General features: G+C 37.9%; 1 protein-coding gene across 3 annotated transcripts in view; it reads left to right on the top strand.

Moving 5' to 3' along the window:
* Window positions 1-19211, top strand: part of ppp2r3a (protein phosphatase 2, regulatory subunit B'', alpha) — a 94711-nt gene extending 75500 nt beyond the window's left edge. For 2 of the 3 annotated variants that reach the window (XM_073875623.1, XM_073875619.1), the window contains 12 exons: window positions 9792-10058; window positions 10539-10642; window positions 10739-10841; window positions 13045-13119; window positions 13875-13961; window positions 14046-14202; window positions 14322-14370; window positions 14460-14552; window positions 16986-17158; window positions 17276-17394; window positions 17475-17581; window positions 17683-19211. In XM_073875623.1, the coding sequence (XP_073731724.1) occupies window positions 9792-10058; window positions 10539-10642; window positions 10739-10841; window positions 13045-13119; window positions 13875-13961; window positions 14046-14202; window positions 14322-14370; window positions 14460-14552; window positions 16986-17158; window positions 17276-17394; window positions 17475-17581; window positions 17683-17779 (1431 nt within the window). In that variant the 3' untranslated portion in view covers window positions 17780-19211. Of the gene's footprint in view, window positions 1-6308; window positions 6973-9791; window positions 10059-10538; window positions 10643-10738; window positions 10842-13044; window positions 13120-13874; window positions 13962-14045; window positions 14203-14321; window positions 14371-14459; window positions 14553-16985; window positions 17159-17275; window positions 17395-17474; window positions 17582-17682 lie in introns of those variants that run through there. The other variant, XM_073875630.1, reaches the window with a different exon arrangement.
* Window positions 19212-21109: the final 1898 nt, after the last annotated feature.

Below are 21109 nucleotides of genomic sequence, written 5' to 3'. Positions count from 1 at the left end.
AACTTCACATGGTGTTAGTTTGATCCGTTATGTGGAATGCAAGGTCCATCTGCTAGGGGAACATTTTTATACATAAGTTTTATTTTGTGCACTCCACAACTGTTATTTATTTTGTGATGACGACTCACATTCTTATATTGTATTTTTTTTAAAATCCAGAAATCACAATGTATGATTTTTTTTACCATTTATTTGTATGATACAGCTGCAAATAAGTATTTGAACACCTGAGAAAGTCAATGTTAATATTTGGTACAGTAGCCACGTTTCCTGTAGTTTTTCACCAGGTTTGCACACACTGCAGGAGGGATTTTGGCCCAATCCTCAACACAGATCTTTCTCTAGATCAGTCAGGTTTCTGGCCTGTCGCTGAGAAACACGAAGTTTGAGCTCTCTCCAAAGATTCTCTATTGGGTTTAGGTCTGGAGACTGGCTAGGCCATGCCAGAACCTTGATATGCTTCTCACAGAGCCACTCCTTGGTTATCCTGCTGTGTGCTTCGGGTCATTGTCATGTTGGAAGGCCCAGCCTAGACCCATCTTCAATGTTCTAACTGAGGGAAGGAGGTTGTTCCCCAAATTCTCGCAATACATGGCCGCCGTCATCCTTAATACAGTGCAGTCTCATGTGCAGAAAAACACCCCAAAGCATGATGCTACCACCCCCATGTTTCACAGTAGGGATGGAGTTCTTTGGATGGTACTCATCATTCTTCTTCCTCCAAACATTGGCAAACTTAAGACGGGCCTGGACATGTGCTGGTTTAAGCAGGGGAACCTTCCGTGCCATGCATGATTTCAAACCATGACGTCTTAGTGTATTACCAACAGTAACCTTGGAAACGGTGGTCCCAGCTCTTTTCAGGTCATTGACCAGCTCCTCCCATGTAGTTTTGGGCTGATTTCTCACCTTTCTTAGGATCATTGAGACCCCACGAGGTCAGATCTTGCATGGAGCCCCAGTCCGAGGGAGATTGACAGTCATGTTTAGCTTCTTCCATTTTCAATGATTGCTCCAACAGTGGACCTTTTTTCACCAAGGTGCTTTGCAATCTCCCCGTAGCCCTTTCCAGCCTTTTGGAGGTGTACAATTTTGTCTCTAGTGTCTTTGAAAAGATCTTTGGTCTTGCCCATGTTAGTAGTTGGATTCTTACTGATTGTATGGGGTGGACAGGTGTCTTTATGCAGCTAACGAACTCAAACAGGTGCATCTAATTTAGGATAATAAATGGAGTGGAGATGGACATTTTACTAACAGGTCTTTGAGGGTCGGAATTCTAGCTGATAGACAGGTGTTCAAATACTTATTTGCAGCTGTATCATACAAATAAATAGTCAAAAAATGATATATTGTGATTTCTGGATTTTTTTTAGATTATGTCTCTTACAGTGGACATGCACCTACATTGACAATTTCAGACTCCTCCATGATTTCTAAGAGGGAGAACTTGCAAAATAGCAGGGTGTTCACATACTTATTTTCCTCACTGTAATTTGGGATAATTATATGGCATAATAAATGAATAATAATTAAAATTGTTATTTGGAAAAATCATTTATAAAATACAATAAAAGAAAAATCTGCTTATTATTAAAGAATATACATATAGGGTCACAATGCACAACCAAATGCTTTTCAAAAAAAGACATTTATCAAACACCATCACATTGTCAGGAACAAGAAGTTACAGTAACACACTGAAGTTTTTTTACTTGTCTTTATTTCTCACATCTTTGCCATGAAAATCTGATGGAAATAGACCTGTATGTGTGTGACTGCCATTTAAACTCAGTTTAAAAGCATGTTTATGATTTACCACAGCCATGTGAACAGATGTCTTTGTGTAATTTAGCCCTGGCCATGGTGCTGCCATAGTTTTCATGCTCATGTGAAACACATGGGTTATAGTGCTTGCCTGGTGATGCAGGTTTGAGTTTGGACTGAGTCATTTCTGTTCACTCCACCCTCATTCTTTACAGTTAAAGAGTTTAGATGCAAAATGATGAAATTCATTGCCTCCTTGTAAGTCGCTTTGGATAAAAATGTCTGTTAAATGCCTCAATGTAGATGCAAAGCCCTCTAAGTGCATTTGACTTGTTTTCTTGTAAATAAGCACTTTCATCAGGCTCTTATGTTTAGGTTCAGTAATTTCACTTTAATGCCAATGAAAATTATTTTAGTCAGTATTTTCACAAATGTCACTTTAGTCATTGGTATTTAACAAATTTGACTCTCTTTTGCTGCAAAACCCTCTGAGTGCATGCAAACGTTTTGGCAAAAATATTAATAGTTTGGTTCCAAAACGCATTTTCACTAATTTGGGTATTTGGGTGTTTTATATACCAAGAAAGTGACAAGATGAAAACCATTATTTTCTGTTACAAACTTTTACATTGCATATTTAGGTTATAATAACATTAAAAATTCAAATCCATAATTTGATTTTCAAAGATTTATTATAAAAACTGATTTTTTCTTCCGCAAAATGCAATACATCCAAAAAATTTTGTTTTCTTAAAATGCTATAAATCTGTTGAATCAATATAAAAGTTATTTTTCATATAAACAAAGCAAGTTGATTGACATATGACAGCCTCTGAGCTTGGTCAATAGCCTACTACTACTAATATCATATATACGGGCACTGGACCAAAAATACATTTAATCAGTCATGACTCCCAAAATGAATTCAACAGGTCATCTTGTTAATGCTATAATTACAACAACAACAACAACAAAAGAAAATGTCATCATGAACAAGAACATGAACAACAATATCACATTAAATGTCCAAAATGACATTTCCCTTACATTCAACTTCCAAATGTGCATTCATCTTTGCCATGTTATATTCATTTTGTTGACTAGTGGTATACACTGATTAAAAAATAAACATTAATGTCATTAATCAAAACACTTACTTTGTCATATTAAGAACACTGTCATTGCTGCTGTAATTCTTGGGATGTCATCACTGATCTTTTTTTACAGCGATCGGCTGTAAAATGTTGTGATCCTGCTTGATTTTTGTTGACTTCGAGTAAAATAATGTAAAGTTTTTCATAATATTCCCTGGGCTCAATGTGTTAGCATGACAGAAGCTTCATGCTGTCGTGTGAGAACAAGCAACAGCTGGCATTTTTCGTTCGCCCGAGTGCCTCTCACGTAAATTATTTGATTGTTTACGTTTCTTCTCCGCAACAGAAAACTACCACAGGTTTATCAATGCCATCAAAATTACTGTTTTGTTTTTGTTTGTTGGTTGATCTTGAAGTACAAAGTAGATGAGGAAAACTAGAATTCTGTGTGTATTCAAAGCCCCACCATTATTGTTTACAATGCATGGAATGGTGTGCTGTGATTGGTTAAGCAGATTTATTGCACTTTCAAGAGATGGAAGACTGGTTTGTCACGGTTTGGAAAAAAGGGAGAAAAGATGACAGAATAACACAGCAGATATTTTAATTTTTTATTTAAAATGATAATGATATGAGTTACTAAACAGTTGCAAGGCTACTCTATGTGGTTGCTAGGGAGTGAATTCACTAATGGTTATACTCCAAGTTGACTCCATGATGACTCATGATTTTAGATCTAAGTTTGCAGTAGTTTGAAGCAGAAATAAAAAAAAATCATATCTTAAGGCCACTAGGTGTCACTATGACAAAACCGTGCATAAAAACCCTAGGTCATGACCGTGATTACATGTGGCAAGTTTCATTATGATAAACTTTAGTTTTGCGAAGATACAGTTGTATGACCATATGCTTGCTTGCCATTAAAAGTTTTGTTTAAGGCCAACTAGTTGTGCAGACATACCATCTTTTTTGTGTGGCCTGACCATACATCGGCATGTCAAATCTGGTAAAAATATCTCATTTTGTTAATGAGTTTTAAACATATATGTCTAAAAACACAAAAAAACTTTGTAACTTTTAGTTTTTTTGCAATTTTCGGCCATTAAGATGGGAATTTTGATGTTTTCATTATTAGTTTAGGCCAGAACCTTTTATCCTACAATGGTCGAATCAATTGGAATAACACTCGCAGAGATATTCACGATTGAGTTTTTCAGTGCCGCTAGACTAACCGTAAGGTGAAACCTGTCAAGTTTTGTATTTTGAACTCGGCAACGATTCAAGACTCTAAAGAAACAACTTTAATAAAATAATCGTAGCCAAAGTTATAGGCATGTAAAACATATGTCTGACCACTAGGTGGCGCTGCTCAGCTTCTGACTGCCATCACACGTACTAAGTGACAATGATCAATTTACACAAGTTTGGTGAAGACACAAAGTAGGAATACGAAAAAGTAGGTTTTTCATGACGGAAAAAGCCACGAAATTATTAGTCCTAGAAACTACTTTCGGATCAGAAGTTCTAAGCAAAAATGTAAGTGAAAATTTGGACTGTTGGTGGCATTAGCGGGTTTGAGATAAAGACTCCAAATTTGCTGTGGTAACTATTTGGACTGTCCTCTGTCTTTGTGCCAAATTTCATAACTTTCCTAATTATGGTTCTATGGCCTGCCATAGACTTCATTGGCAGAAGAAGAAGAAGAAGGAGAAAGAATTACAACTGGGCAAAATGAAGACACTGAAGCACACATTAGGGGATGCTGTGATGCATGTGGCTGCCACATTCAGGTTGTATTCAGGTCCAAGTATTCACAAGAAACCCAAGTTTGAATGTGAAACACGGTCGTTTCACATTCGTCTTCCGTGCACTTTGAGGACTTTGCTGAAAAATCGCCATTGTCTTTCCTGATAAAGGTTTTGAATGATCTGAGGCTGATTAAGCAGACATGAAACAAATGTATTTAATAAACATATAATACATGCCAAGAGCATTCGTTTAAGATCATCATATTATTTTTGATGGATCTGGCATTTAGCCTCCTTTGCATCTGAGCTCTTCAGTTCTTGTGAGCTAGATCCTTAGTGTTCCAGAACACATCATAAAACCGAACCACACAAACTATAATCTGCTTCTCAGGTCGCTCGTTTCATAGAAGAAAATTGTATTAACACTCTATTCACAGCTGGTTTGTTTTTCTAGTTAAGAATTGGCTAACACAAGATTAAGTGTTTCGTTACATGCACTTGATACTGACTTTAGATCTCATCTTCTTTACCAATGGCATTCCTTTTCAGTAGATGAGTCTAATGGCATTAGCAGCAGGCAGGGCTCTGTATGTCACTCAGCCCTGCCCACAGCAGAATCTTGATGTGTTTGATATTCTCCTGACAGCTGCCGGAGACAGAACAGGGAATGCTGGGATTGCTATGTACAGCTGAAATGTCAGGAGGCCTCCTGTGCAGAGGGTGTTATTTATAAGGCTTAAAGGAAAGAGGAGAAGATCTGCCGGGCGCTGGAGCTTAGTTACGCAAAGGGATCGACTCCTCCCCCGTCTCCATCACCTCTCCTTTATATCTTCTTGAAAAGTTAATTGGTTTATTTGTCTGGATAAAATGTAAACATGGATAAAACAGCTGTCTGGCGATCCAGCCACACAGCGCACACCGCTGTTGTTTGAATTTCTGGAAAGATAGACACTGGATGATTAACACACGCAGGCACTAGGTGTCGCTTTGCACTTCAGTTTTTTATTCTCTATAGTTAAATCAGAAGGTTTATTAGTTAGTGTACTAACCTTGTAGATTTTGCACAATGTTTGTCAGATGCACTTTTGAAGCATTTCACAGCAGGTCAATCTAGGTGAGCGATAAATGCAAGTCACTGATTTATATACAGTACCAGGGCACTGACCTGAGACCCGTGTTTTGCACCGGTTTAGATCGCCCCATTACATTTGTGCTACATCTTACATCCATTGATTTTGTGTTGCTATGCCTTGCGAAACCAAAACCAAACTTTACGTTTTTTATAGAACATATTTTGTTTGTTTTTATCAAGAAAACTTAGCAACTTATGAGAAACGTTAGCATGCAGTGCATCATTTAGGCTTCGAGTGTGCACCAAATTTTAGTTTGTGGGTCAGTCGGAAGCTCTCTAGAGTGGAATGGAAAATCTGTGCACTTCAAATGTTGATGTTGTGTTATGCTATGGGTACAGTGCCCTAAAACATAACAGGCACATCTATTACTCAACTCCCAAAGTGCACCCCATGAACCCCTGGGTGCAAGATATCGCAGGCCTTCTAAGCTAGCTCTCTCTCTCTCTCTGCCCTGTTCAGCGCGTAAACAAAGTCTTGATCGACAGCAATTTGCACTTTAGCTAACTTTAGCCTTTCTGTTTGGAGGTGGGAGGGAGCTTCCATTCCCATAATATGACTTGCTCACCCATACACAAATGTGCACTGCACAGACATTTGACCAGGCTGATCCCCTCCCATTCGTATCATTGCGTTCAGCCCCCTGCTCTTCAGGACAGGACAGGACAGGCGCAGAGAGGGTACTGGTCCGGGAGGCAGACCCCGGAGTGGCTCATGTTTCGCAAGCCTGGGAACCCGTTGGCTACGGACTTGATTTGAGATTTGTAGTTTCGAAAGGCTACTGGGAGGCTGGCGGCCTGGCCTCTTTGTTACAATGCTCCTGGATTCCAGGTGTCACACTATCGGGCAAAATTTCAGGAATAGCTCCTTGCACCAAGACGCATCCTGGATGAATCCTGGCAAATAAAAAGTTTCAAAGCGTGGTAGCGCCAACGAGTGAACGTACGACGGGGCAAAACTTGGGAGCGTACAAGTGCCACTGTCAGTCAAGGAGTTCTGAACGGAAGTTATTCCCCTGAACGGACATCTCAGAGGACGTACTTTGTTCATTACATTTTGGGCTCGTTCTCTTTTAGCATTTTCGATACCTTGGACATTGCAAATATGATGATCAAAGAGGCTTCGTTGAGGGAGGATCCCGACCTGCGGGGGGAATTGGCCTTTTTGGCCAGGGGTTGTGATTTTGTTCTCCCGTCACGGTTCAAAAAAAGGCTCAAGTCTTTCCAGCAAGCCCAGGTCAGTAGGCAACCTTGCGTTGTGAACCTCTGTAGTTCAGCAAAGAATGCTGTGGCTAACTCTCACATGCCAGGAAAGACAAACTATTCACAGGCAGATACCAACGTGTTTATTAATAGGACAGTGAGAGGGGGTGAGGCAGGGCAGGAATACAGTGTCCAAGTGTTGCGCACGGGAGCTTTGAGGAGAGGGGGAGGGTATGGACTCGAACCACAGCTGCTATGTTCAATACTTGGTGCATGAAGGCCCGCGTTGCTCGCAGTGGTTTTTCATCAAAATTTGGTTGCATTTCAACAGCTCCGTTGATGTTTGATTGACAGGAAGAGAGTGCTGTTCAGAAATAAATGGCTTTAATTTTGTGCTATGACTGTAGGGTTTTGCCCAGAGACTAAGAATAAGAACAGAATGTCGGGACTATGTATAGAATGTGTTGAACATTTCCACAGCTTGTTATTAGAAGTGTAACCTTGGTGTTGCAAGGTCTCTCATGAAAAGAATGCACAAGTAAACTGACATCAGCTGTTTGCTGTCAATGTCTTGCCTGTAAATTAGTTTGTATGCATACAATGTTTTTTAGCCACGTCTGTTGAGACCAAAATGCTTCATCTTGGCATTGCTTTACTGTTACATCAGTGAGAAGTTATAGCTGGAAATATAAAAAACCAACCACCCTAGAAGAAGGCTGAGTTATATTTACGGGGGCAGAGGCCAGTATTATTACTCAGAAGTTCTTGTCAACACATTGGCAGGAAAGTTGATGAGGCCAGCTATGGTTTTACTGATAATCCATCATGAATATGTTAGGAAAATGAGATGGCACACTATATCAGCATCCACAAACAGCAAGTGCCTGAAGAAAATTTTACACATACTCCAGCTCCTAAAGTCTAACGAAAATGATTACATTGCCATCTTGATCTCAAGATGAACTTATTCAACATAAAAGAGATTATTTATTTGTTCATTTATATCACATGTGTGACCCTGCCTCTGAAATCCAGGCCAAAGTCTTATAATCTAATTATGAGGTTTATCAAAGTTTGATTTCATTCATCGATTTCAATTAGGGGTGCACCGATAAATGCAGATATACACTAATAGCACGTGGCCGATAACTATTCTGGATCGCACAGCGATCTTATTCACAACTATTTCATGTACTATGGCTTTTGATCAGTAAATCCTTGTCGATCTGAAATCACTGTTAGTTTGAGTGATTTAAAACATGCATTTGAAAAAGCAAACATAATCATTCTACATATTCTTTATTATCATGAAAATACATGAAAAGGTTTGAAGAACAGCATATAAATATAGCCTTAAGCAATTTCCTGGAGCTGCATGTGTATGGTTCTTCGTCTACAGTGCGTATTGAGTTTCTGCCAGAGAGCGCCCTCTGGCTTTTGGATGTAGTGGCATTACACCGTAATTCATTGAGAAGCATAGCAAGCATCATCGACTGATATATCGGTGCACCCCTAATTTCAGTCTTTGACATGGCCTTACTCAGTCATTATTAAGGATATGTATATGATTTAATAAATGACTTTGGCCGGGTTTCTACGGACTTGGTTGCATGTTGATACTTTTATTATTCTAGGCGTAGAAGTGATGTAAGTAAACACTTATAATAAGATGGCACTATATGTACAATACATTGACAATATATTTTGATAACATGTTTTGAAGTTATTCATCCTGATATTCTTCTTGTTTTGCGAAATTAGGGTCATCATAATGATGTACTTACACTCTTAAAAATAAAGGTGGTTGTCGGAGCCGATGGTGTAGTGGGCAGCGCTTTGACATGTGGTGCTTTCGCACTTTCGGCGACCCGAGTTCGATTCCCTGCTCGTGGTCATTTGCTGGTCCCATTCCCCTCTCTCCTCCCCATACTTTCCCGTCCTCTCCTTAATCACTTTCAAATAAAGGCAAAAATGGCACAAAAAAAACAATAAATAAATAAAAAATAAAAGTGCTTCAAGATGCCATATAAGAACCTCTTTTCTAAATTGTTCTATAAAGAACCTTTAACATCTGAAGAACCTTTCGGTTTCACAAAAGGTTTTCTGAGGTGAAAAAAGGTTTATAAAAAAGAACTGCAAGAGGTTCAACCTGGCGCTCGGGTAGAATATATAGTTCGTGATAGGTGCTCTAGGGGTAGGGAAAAATCCAAAGACAAAAGTCAGGTCCCAGGCACACTTTTAAGCACTTTTCTTTGTGTATTTAAGATCTAAAGAGAACTCACGTCTTGAACTCATAGGGGCTTTCCCGGACAGGGATTATCTTAAACCAGGCCTTAGTTTAATTAGGAAATATAGCTCTAGTTCTAACAAACATGCCTTATTAAAAACATTACTTATGTGCATTTTAAGGCAAAACAAAGGGGTACTGATGTATTTTAAGATACAGTTTGTCAGTCCAAGTTGTTTTCAGTTTGGACAGCTCTTACAAATTTTTAAGTCTAGGACTAGTCTAAACCCTTTCTGGGAAACCGCTCCTTAAAGTTTAAATGCTGTACTAGGATGTGGTTAGTTATGTAACACATCATGTGTTATGACTGTTGTTGTTGTTGTTGTTATTCATCATTGGCCTGTATTGAAGATCCTTTTCTATGTCAACATCATCTCTCATAATCTTAGTGTACATATCTTGAGTTAATGTTTTTTTTTAGCTTTTTATCTAAGACCTTTTCTGAATGTATGGCTTTCTACAACTAAATGTCCTTTAAGGCCTTGTGCACAAGCAAATGCAGTACTGTTGTCATATAAATAATGACTAGATACTTTCTCTTTTAAATTGTCACTCTATTTCAATAGATTCAGCCAGAGAAGAAACCTGGAACACCTCCTCCAACTATTGCACCTGCACCCTCCTCGCCAACCCCAAGGCCCCCCAGCCCTCCACCGGCCAAAGTGGTGGCCCCTCCCCCACCACCCTCCATAAACATTCCACGCTTCTACTTCCCCAAAGGCCTTCCAAACTGTACTGCCAACTTTGACGAGGCCATTGCCAAAATTGAGGCGGCCTTTACCGAATTCGAGGAGGAGAAAGCTGACATTTATGAAATGGGGAAGATAGCAAAGGTACATATAAATGATTAATTGTTTTACTGAATGGGGTCATAATGTCTAAACTGATATCATTGATCTTGGGATGACAGTTTTGGACATGAAAGACGACACTTGTTTTAAAACGGCCTTGCCACAGGATTGCTTGCCGAAAGGCATTGCCATTTCACATCAGTAACCTATTTAATCTTTTCACATCGATAAAATACTTGAAAAAAAAAAGTTTACACTGTCAGAGTTATTTCCCAAAGTAAAATGATTTTACTGCCAAAATAATGGTTGTGTTCTAAACAAGTTTCCCAAGCACTTTCCCTGTCTGCTTAACAATAATCATAACCCTGGAATTGGCTCACATATACCTAAATACTAAACTGTGATAAAATAAAGTATTTTAAGGTATTCAGGTGCAAAACAGATTCATGATGCTAATAATAATTTTGGCAGTCTGGTTTTAGACTGTGAAATGCAATGTAAGCATTTTGTTTATTTTCCCAGGCATGTGTGTGCCCCCTTTATTGGAAAGCGCCAATGTTTATTTCTGCCGGTGGAGAGAGGACTGGCTTCGTTTCTGTTCACTCATTTATTGCAACATGGAGAAAGTTATTGCACATCACTTTTAATAAACACAAAAGTGCTTTTTAATGTTTCTGTTGTGCTACTAGATTAAGAATTTCAATGGTAACCCTTATTCACAGGTTATTGCACAGCTGCTATGACGATGCATCCAAGTTTGTTTACTTGATGGCCAAACCAGGCTGCAGTTACTTGGAACAAGAAGATTTTATTCCTCTGTTACAGGTGGGAATAGTACTCGTATTAATGCTTTTTATTAAAGATGCACTATGTAGGAACTTTATTGCACGGCACTCTAAAATGCTTGATCCTGACTAGTCAGTCGCGACATTCCAAGGTATGTTATTCCAAGATAACAACAGCCTAACTAATTACACACGGTAAATGGATGCTGCAAATTATTATGACAGGTAGGGCCCTATCATACATTGCGCTGCATTGCGCGACCCAAGTGTCTTTTGCTAGTTTGAACCCGGCACAATTATCATTTTCATGTTTAGCGCCCAATTTTTGCGCCCATGGGCGTTCTGGTGAAAACGAGGTGTGTTCAGGCACATTGTTGGTGCATTGCTATTTTAAGGCAACTAAAATAGACTATGCCATTGACCAACTAAAACCTGGTCTAAAGTCAATGGTGCAATATTGTTTTTGTTATTTAATGAGCATGTTAATAATATGCACCTATAAACGAGACAACAATGTGCATTTGCTTATCACACACATGGATGCGCAGCAGCACAAAAACAGTTTTAAAATATGAAAAATCAAAGGATTAAAATGTAAAAGATTATTATTGAGTCTCTTGGACATAAATTAGGACCGATTATGAAACGTTAGAAGGCGTAAAGAGCTGCTTCACCTGTAGCCTGGTAAGTAATAAATGTTTTGCTTTAAACAAATGTAAATATTGCATACTTTTTTTTTAAATGCTAACCCACAAATTTATTGTATATGATGACTTTGTAAGTCTGGATATGGTGAGATAAAAACCTTTTTTTATATAATGCTTTTCAAAACACTCACAGCGCTGTCCGAGTGCTCAAACGCCTCTCCACGTGTTTGTAAATTCTTTATCTCCTGTTTGTTACAAATCAGCATTTTTAGAGTACAAACCTTGTCTTACATATTTGTAAATAATTTTTTGAGATTACATTGATCATGTAGGCTATCCATACATTTACAGCAATTAAAAGCCTGAACTGAAGCCATGACTGAAAGAAAACGGCTTTTAAAAATAAACCAAAGGTTTTTATAAAAAAATCCAATACAAATAAAAACAATGCAATATTTTAACATTAATCTTAAACTGGGTGTCTTCTTCCTCCGTTTAGTTTTTCGGTTTACAAATTCCAACATCTAAACAGGGAATCTGCATGGTGCTATCGCAACTGCCTTTTAAAGGGGATGAGAGATAAGACTCTCATTGGTTTATTGCATGTTACACCCAAAACACACCCATTACTTATCACGAGAATAGGAACAACCCTTTTAGATGGTGCGTTTGGCGCACAAACCATTTTAACGTCGTTAAATTAGCAAAAGTGGACATGCCCCGTTTATACTGTGCATTTTAGACCATGTGCTTAGATCATTAAAATAGGGCCCGTAGAGTTTAATATTACACATATATGACATTATATTTACAAATGATTAAACCAAATAGCGTGTTTGTGACATATAAATGTCTTGATTTCTCTTAAAACTAAAGGTTTTCCTGCAAATAAAATATTTCAAATCGATATTTAATGCTCCTTACCTTACTTATGAGGTAAATAGCCGTGTAATAAGCGGGATAATGTATAGGCAGCAGGTTGTTATCATGAAATAAGGACCAACAGTGTGATCAGGACCCGTTTGAACACAATCATTATTTCTGTGATAACAACCTGCTGCCTATACCATATCCCTTAAAATACGTTTTCTTGCCTTAATCTGATTTACAGTTATAAGCTGACAGTAATAATTGTTCATTTAGACCTGGATGTTTTTAGATACACGTCTTGTACTGTTGGAGTCTCTTATGAACTTCTGCATGAACTAGTAAAAAGGAGAAGTGTGTAAATTTTTCAGTGGTCCTGTATCCCCCCTTATATATATATTTTATATATATATATATATATATATATATAATTTTTTTTTTAACAAATGCTATTATTCAACTAATGGCTTAACATTTAATATTATTAATAGTCAAAGCATTATTATCTATAGATTTATTTTGCTTCCAAAAAGTGAAATCACATTTAGTTAACTTACTGCAATATAACTAAATGTATTGTAAGTAATTGTAAAGTATATTCATGGCATTAATTCTTTGATTGTTTTAATCATATGTTATTGTGTGTTTTAAAGATATCTAGAGGTTATTGGCTATCGGGTGGGCTTTGTAGACTTAATCGTTTATACGTTTTGTTTTTTTGTTGATTAGGACATAGTGGACACTCATCCAGGACTGACGTTTTTAAAAGACGCTCCTGAATTTCATTCCCGCTACATCACAACAGTAAGTAACATCATTAAGACCTCCATGACTCCCAACAGGAGATATTTCATAGTGATAGGGTTACAGGAATGAAAGTGTTGCTGTCACTTGAACACACTATAAAATTCTTTGATGTAATCTTGTATTTTTTTCCATTGCTTCACTATTATTTAAGCATTAGCTTCATTTAGCAGTAGCGTTGCTTTTCTTTGTCTCGATTACGATTAATCATCGGTCTGGCACCTGGAATCTTTATTTTTAGTGTTGCTTCAATGTTTCAGTCCTAAGTTTAAAAGTCTTGTTAGCTCGCTGAGGTGTTTGTGGTTAATCGGATATAGCTATTTGAGCCGAGCTGGTGGAGCATCAGAGCAGTGAGACATGGAGCCCAGTGCGTCCGTCTGTCTGTCTGTCTGTCTGTCTGTCTGTCTGTCTGTCTGTCTGTCTGTCTGTCTGTAGCGACAGCTGCAACACGTGCTGTTCAAGGAGGGAGCTAAGAGAAGGGCAATAGCGTCATAATGGCCTGACATCACGGAAAGACTGATGCCACCAACGGGCCACTGACTCCGTTCTTGTTCAAACCCATATTTAGACACTTTTTTGCCCTAGTGTTCCGGGTGACACACCCTGGTATCATTGTTTTGTGTAAAGTGGTTCCAAATCCCAAATTTGCTTTTTGCTAATTGATTGACCAAGTGCTTTGAAGTCCTTCAAAACAACACTTACAGCCTCATGCATTATACACTATAACTTCATGATGTCCTCTCTTTCCTATCCAGGTGATTCAGAGAATATTTTACACAGTTAATCGCTCTTGGACAGGCAAGATTAACATAACTGAGCTCAGGAGAAGCAACTTCCTCCAGGTACATGTTATTAAGTGCCACCATCGCTCAAGGATCTCAACATAAGAAATGTTTTGCTAACCCAACCTCTTACTTTCCCGCTAGACTCTCGCCCTGCTTGAAGAAGAGGACGACATCAATCAAATCACAGATTATTTCTCTTACGAGCACTTCTATGTCATTTACTGTAAATTCTGGGAGCTGGACACTGACCATGACCTCTTCATCGACCCCAAAGATTTGGGCAGATACAATGACCATGGTAAGTAAAGAAGGAACCTGTTGCTATGTCAAGCAGGAGATTGAGTCTTATATAGCTTCAGTTCAGGTATAGGAAAGTTTTTGATGGATCTCTGCCATGTTTTTCTTTTTTTGGCAAAGCTTCATCAAGCAGAATCATTGAGAGGCTGTTCTCAGGAGCCGTCACAAGGTAGGACCTGTCGATGAGAAATAAGCCAATAACTGAGCTTTTGGTTGGTTTCCATGTTGTTCTTGATTTATCATTGTTCTCTCCTCCAGGGGAAACTCGGTACAGAGAGAAGGGAGAATGAGCTATGCTGAGTTTGTTTGGTTCCTCATCTCGGAGGAGGACAAAAAGAACCCTACAAGTATTCACACAGGTCAACCAAATGTTATACAGTAGAAACATGGCAGCTGATGATATGCACAGGTTCTAGATCATCTTAAAAGGAACATTTCACTTTTTTTGAAAATACGCTCATTTTCCAGCTCCCCTAGTTAAACATTTGATTCTTACCGTTTTGAAATTCATTCAGCTGATCTCCGGGTCTGGCGTTAGCACTTTTAGCATAGCTTAATAAAAAATAGTCCCCTTGGTTACTTTCAATGGCAGGGGACTATTTTCGGGCAGTGCGTAATATCACTACGCCTGCTGCAGCCATGTTACATCAGCAGTCCTTGATTATTACCCCAGAATGTATAGTCCTATACCATATCTGCCTAGAAAACGGTCTTAGTACACAATGTAACTACAGAAGAGTCAAGTTTTAAATAGGAAAAGTATTGAAACTTTTTGGTTATTTTTTTGCGCAATGCTAATGGTCTAATCAGATTCAATGGATTATGCTAAGCTATGCTAAGTGTGCTAGCGCCAGACCCGGAGATCAGCTGAAAAAAAGTTGAATGTCCCTTTAAGAACATGATACAGGTGAAATCACTGCGCGCTACAATAACGAATATCATGCATAGATCCATAAAATTACAATATATTCCAAAAAGGACAGAAAGATTTGCACATCTTTTCCTTCTTGCTGATTTCTTTCATTTTTATTATGCAACACACATGGATTAAAGATTTTCCCATTATGCCTAATTTTACACTGTAAAAAAAATCTTTGTTGCACTTAAATGTTTAAGTTTAACCTCATAAGATCCGAGCTTTGGTTTGGCTTGAATTTCAGATTTCTTTCAGCTATTATGGTATTATTGTGCAAACAACAAAAAAATGTGATATCCACGTATGTGGAAACACCAGGTCTTAGAATGTTAATTAGCTTAAAATTACAGTACAATTAATTTAAACTTTTTTGACTAGTGAGGAATTGAATAGAGTTAAAACAACTTAAAAAAGTATAATTTATAACAACTCCTTTATCTTCAAAGAAGTTTAAATTAATTGTAAAAAAGATTAAGTGCAACAAGCAGTATTTTACAATGTACAGTGGATCTACAGGATCCTGTTGGGATTTCATCTTTATTGACCTGTTTGGTAAAAAAAATGTTTGTTTTTTACAGGAAATCCAAAAAGTTATTTGGACACTTAATCCACACTTTCTGTAAAACCTCAGTTGGTTAAAATAATTTCATATTTGTTAGCAAATGCAACTAACCCCCAGTTTCACACACGGCTTAAAGGGACACTCCACTTTTTATATATTCTAATTTTCCAAACTCTTCTGTAGTTACATTGTGTATTAAGACGACAGAAAATTTTAATTTGCAGATATGGCCAGGAACTATACTCTCATTCTGGCGTAATAATTAAGGACTTTGCTGTCATAACATGGCTCAATGGCACAATGATATTACGTAGCAGCTGAAAATAGCCCCATTGGTAACTTTCAATAGCAGAGGACTATTTTCGGTCGCTGCGTAATATCATTGCGCCTCCTGCAGCCATTTAACGGCAGCGAGGTCCTTGATTGTTGCACCAGAGTGAGATTATGGTTCCTAGACATATCTGCCTAGGAAATTGCAATTTTTAATTTTCCATCGGTCTTAGTACATGATGTAACTACAGAAGAGTCAAGTTTTAAATAGGAAAAATATCCAAACTGTTTGTTTATTTTTTAGCGCGATGCTAATGGTCTAATAAGATTCAATGGATTGTGCTAAGTTATGCTAAAAGTGGTAGCGCCAGACCCGGATATCACCTGAATGGATTTAAAAACGGTAAAAATCAAATGTTTAACTCCAGAGGATCTGGAAAATGAGCCCATTTTCAAAAAAAGTGGAGTGTCCCTTTAAGGCTAGTCAGACTAAGACACATGTTTGAGCTGTCTCAACTGAAAATAGCTTGCTCTGACAGATCTTAAAATATGCCATTGATTTGTATCAAGAAGCACACCAGTTAACGTCCTTTCCAAAGGCACGCTTATAAAAGATGCTGAAACATCTTAATTTAACCAAGGCCTAGTCCTGGCTTTAGCTAAGCCTTGTCTGTAAAACCAGGCCTAAGTGGTCCAGTATTTCATGGGGCCACTGTACTTTATCTCAGGGGTTTTCAAACTTGGGTTGGGTGGGTTGCACAAAGTCACATGGCTGTCACAACAGTTTAGTCCAGTTGACTAAAAGTAACAACGGTTATGTTATTGTTAGGAACGTAAGTGTTGCCATTAAAATTGTATTTCATTTAAAAAAGATAAAAAATTCACTTATAAACAAGAAAAAAAGTGTACTTTCCCCCATATTTCTATTTAAATATATTTTGGCGGTGTAATGGGTTATAAGGTGAAAAATTTGGGTATGCCTGCTATCATTGCTTCAGATTTCTTTATTATCTCTCTCTCTCGCTCTCTTCAGTATAGAGTACTGGTTCCGCTGTATGGATATGGATGGAGATGGTGTTCTTTCCATGTATGAACTGGAGTTTTTCTATGAGGAGCAGTGTGAGCGGATGGAGGGGATGGGCATAGAACCACTGCCCTTCCAGGATCTCCTCTGCCAGATGCTGGACTTAGTCAAACCAGAATGCCAAGGTATGACAGGCCGGAGGACCAGGGAACACATACAGTGTTTACCTTAAATGCCCTGTAATGTTTATTTTGTTTATGTAAACGAATGTAAACAATTGACTTTGTTGTGGCTCTTGGAAGGTAAAATTACTCTTCGAGATCTGAAGCGCTGCAGGATGGCACATATATTCTATGACACATTTTTTAATCTGGAGAAGTACCTGGACCATGAGCAGAGAGATCCCTTCGCCGTGCAAAAGGTAAGCCATTTTCTTTTATAGAGTTGATTTCTGGATGTTTTTGAATGTAATTCCATGTTTTTATCTATCTGGACCAACAGGATTTGGACAGTGATGGTCCAGAGCCCTCAGATTGGGATAAATATGCCTCTGAAGAGTATGAGATTCTTGTGGCAGAAGAGACAGCCAATGAACAGCTGCGAGAGGGGTGAGCCGCTACAATCTGTAATGAATGAGGCCGCATAAACATAAGAATCAATCTGTATGCGGTCGAAGCCATAGAGTGACACCGTATTCTTGTTTTTCCAGATCTTTCGATGACGATTACGAGTCCGATGATCTCATGGTCTCCTCAGACATCGGAAATAAAATGGATAAGCTGGTCATATCTGATTTAACGGCATAAGCCTCCGCTGTCATCTACACACCTTGGCGTTTATAGTCGATCATCTCCACCCCACGTTTCCCTTATTGTCGACGAGGAAAACTTTTTCTACGTTTCGTTAAGGACATTCGTTTGTGTGTGCATGTGTGCAATAGAACAAATTCTAAAAACCAAACGGCTTTCATACACCCACAAAAAGGCTTTATGTGCAATATGTCTTAACATGTAAATGTAAACGCATCGTTTTTTCACTCTCTTACTGACAGGAACATCCACTCCCTCAAACTATACTGCCGGCTGGTTCCATCCACCCTTCATAAAGACTTTGATGTGACTTTTTAGTTACTTTAGAATGTGTTTTAATGTGAGTGAAATTAAATGCTGCCATTTTAAAGAAAGATTGAAAGAAAGAGCTCACAAAAGAGTTGCTCACAATATCCTTTTGTGATGCACGTAAACTCAAACGTAAGTCGTGAGAACAGCATATATATCCTGTGCTGCTAAGCTGTGTTGCACATTATGTTTAAGGGACATTGTATTGGTGTTCAACTATTACATTGGTTCTGTTGCCCCTAGTGGTCACTGATGGTATTGCATGTTGTTGCTTAATGGAAAAGACAGAAAGTTGAGAGAGATTTTTTATTTTAGGTATTTAAACTTAACTACAGACATCAAACCTCCGTTTAATTTTTCCAAATGAACTGACCAGGACAATCTTAGACTTGAAAATGCTTTTTGGAAAGTTTCTTTCACAGCCATAATATACTCAAGAAATGCTTTGTTTTTGGAGGGGTTCAAACTGTCGAATCTTTTTAAAGAAATGTAAACATGGATATATAAATATATATATATATAAATTTATCATCTTTTCATCCTCAAAATGAGGTGTACAGAGACGTGTGTCCTATAGCGTTTTGTATGTATTGAAATGATTTAAATGCACCTGTATTCATGTGTAAAGAGAGCTATAAAGCGCTATTTATTGGGTGTGGGCATTGTTAACTCTACAGTATGAGCAAGATTATACAGAATCCGATCGGATTGTATAATAACCTGTGTTTGAAATGTCATGTCACGGGTCATGGTGGTCATTGATTAAGTCATTTCAATGTATGTGCAGTAAATTCAGTCCATACATCCTTCTGCAGGAACTCCAACCCTGACTGTTATCAAACAGATTTTTGGTCTGATCAAACCATAGAGTCCCAGTGTTTACACTTTTCAGGGAGATCAAACTACAAATGGCTTACCTATACATTAATATGATATAGGAGAAAGTTTATTTAAACATGCACAACCTATCAAATGAATCAAAGCCAACTGTGGACAGCCAGATCAGTGTTTTACAAGGCTCGCTCTCTCTATGTGTGTGCTTTATGGCCAAACCTCCCTTTATTCTGTAACACATTTTGGTTAATGTAATTAGTGTAATATATTTATATATGTGAAGTGGTTTGTTTTGTTTGGCCAGCCATTTGTATGGTTTACCAGTAGTTTATATTGTACTCTAGTCTAGCTTTTTTGACCTAGGACATTTATTTTCTATAGCCACTGTAAATGTCTTTGTATTTTATTTTTCCCGTCTGCCACTGAGTGGTAGGGGAAGTTTAAATTATTATATATCTCGAACTGCCAGTGTTATATAATGTGCATTAAGCTGAGTGGGCAGGGGCTTTATGAAGGAATTCAGTATGAATTCATTGATCAGTGACAATCAACTGGATGCATTTCTGCGATAACGACACGTAAGTAGCACTTCTTAGAAAACTGAGCAATACGACTGCTGTAGTGTGTTACGTTTTTTTATCAGGACTATTAGACGTTAACTAAAAAAAAACACACGCAAACATGAATCTAAACTTGACTAATGCTTAAATTCTGGTTTATCATTTTTATCACTAGCACATTGAGCGCTATGCAAATCTTCTGGACAGCTATTGGCAGCTACAGAAGCTGTAAACAACAAAAGTTGTTAGTGTGCAACTTTAATTCTTTTACTTTTTTGAGTTTCATATCTTTCCATGTGTTTTTTTTCTATCTGATATGTCTTGCTTGCAGACAGTGACAGGAGAGATTTCAGGAGTACTTCTGTCGCAGAAGTAGAATGATCTCTCAAGTGCTCTGATGAGTTGCTCTTGTGTTCGCATGAATTTTTTTTTTTTTTTTTTGGAAAATTATTAAAATAAATAAAAATGTTAATTCATGCAGTGTTTAAAGTCTGTCATTTCTAACTGATAAAGAACAACGACAGTGGATGGTTCGTTTTGATTTAAATACAATTCATGCATCAGTCACCTACAGCATCAATAAAGACCATGAAGAAAATCTTCCAATTTATAATCTATACATAAGTGTGTAATTCTTATGCACATGGTCACTGCTTGGTGTCCATTGCCCAGGGGGTCTTGATCTGCATGCAAGAAACCCTGGATTTAAAGAAAATCTGACTGTAATGGTGAACAAAATCTTTTGTGTCAGAGAAGATCTGCTGGTATTGTTAAAGCAACACTATGTAGTTTTTTTGACCTTTAAATAATGTCTCTAAAATTATTTCAGCGATAGAACAACTTTTAACTGGACAAATTGTACTGTTGCTGCAACCTGAGCAACCTCCTAGCTGCTACAAGCACACTCTGAAAGTGGCGATGGAGGGTAGAGCACACAGCCCCGCCCCTCCCCCTGCCTGCAGAAGAGTGTCTGATACCAGGCACTGTTGCGCTTTTCAACCACATGGGGGAACTGTAAGTCATTTTTCCATGGAAACTACATAGTGTTGCTTTAATATGATATCTGGAATACTTTCCTGCTGGCATCAACAGGCCTGGATACATCACTTGGGGCATCAAGATCTCTGCTCCTGCCTGGACTGGCATTTTAATAACTTGCAAGCAATAGCCTTTATTTCACTGTCTAGGTTAACTACAGACCCAATATAGTCTGACTATGAGTAGCACACTTCCAGACAAAATTAACTTTATTTTATTTATTTTTGGGCTATGGTAAGATTCGTAAAACTTGCTTTAGTCTACACTAAAAAACCTAATAAGTTGACCGAACTCAATTGATTTGAGTAAACTCGTTCCCTCAATTAAATTAAGTAATGGGTCTCCCAAAAGCGTATACACTGAAAAAAATTATTCATTGGATTTGGTCAGTTTTTTTGGGGTAAGTGGTTGCAATCAATTTATTTAAGCTACATTTAAACAAAAAAGATTAGTAAAGTAAAATAAAATATAAAACTTTTGTTTAAATGTATCTTGGATGGATTGATTGCGGCCACTTACCTTGAAGAAATTAATTAAATTCAATGAATCATTTTTTTCAGTGTATATTTAAGTTTACTTAACTTGG

This window comes from Misgurnus anguillicaudatus, chromosome 2 (assembly GCF_027580225.2).
Source record: "Misgurnus anguillicaudatus chromosome 2, ASM2758022v2, whole genome shotgun sequence".
NCBI classification, from domain to species: Eukaryota; Metazoa; Chordata; class Actinopteri; order Cypriniformes; family Cobitidae; genus Misgurnus; species Misgurnus anguillicaudatus.
Note: the sequence above shows the minus strand (reverse complement) of the source record. Positions and strands in the feature narration are given on the sequence as shown.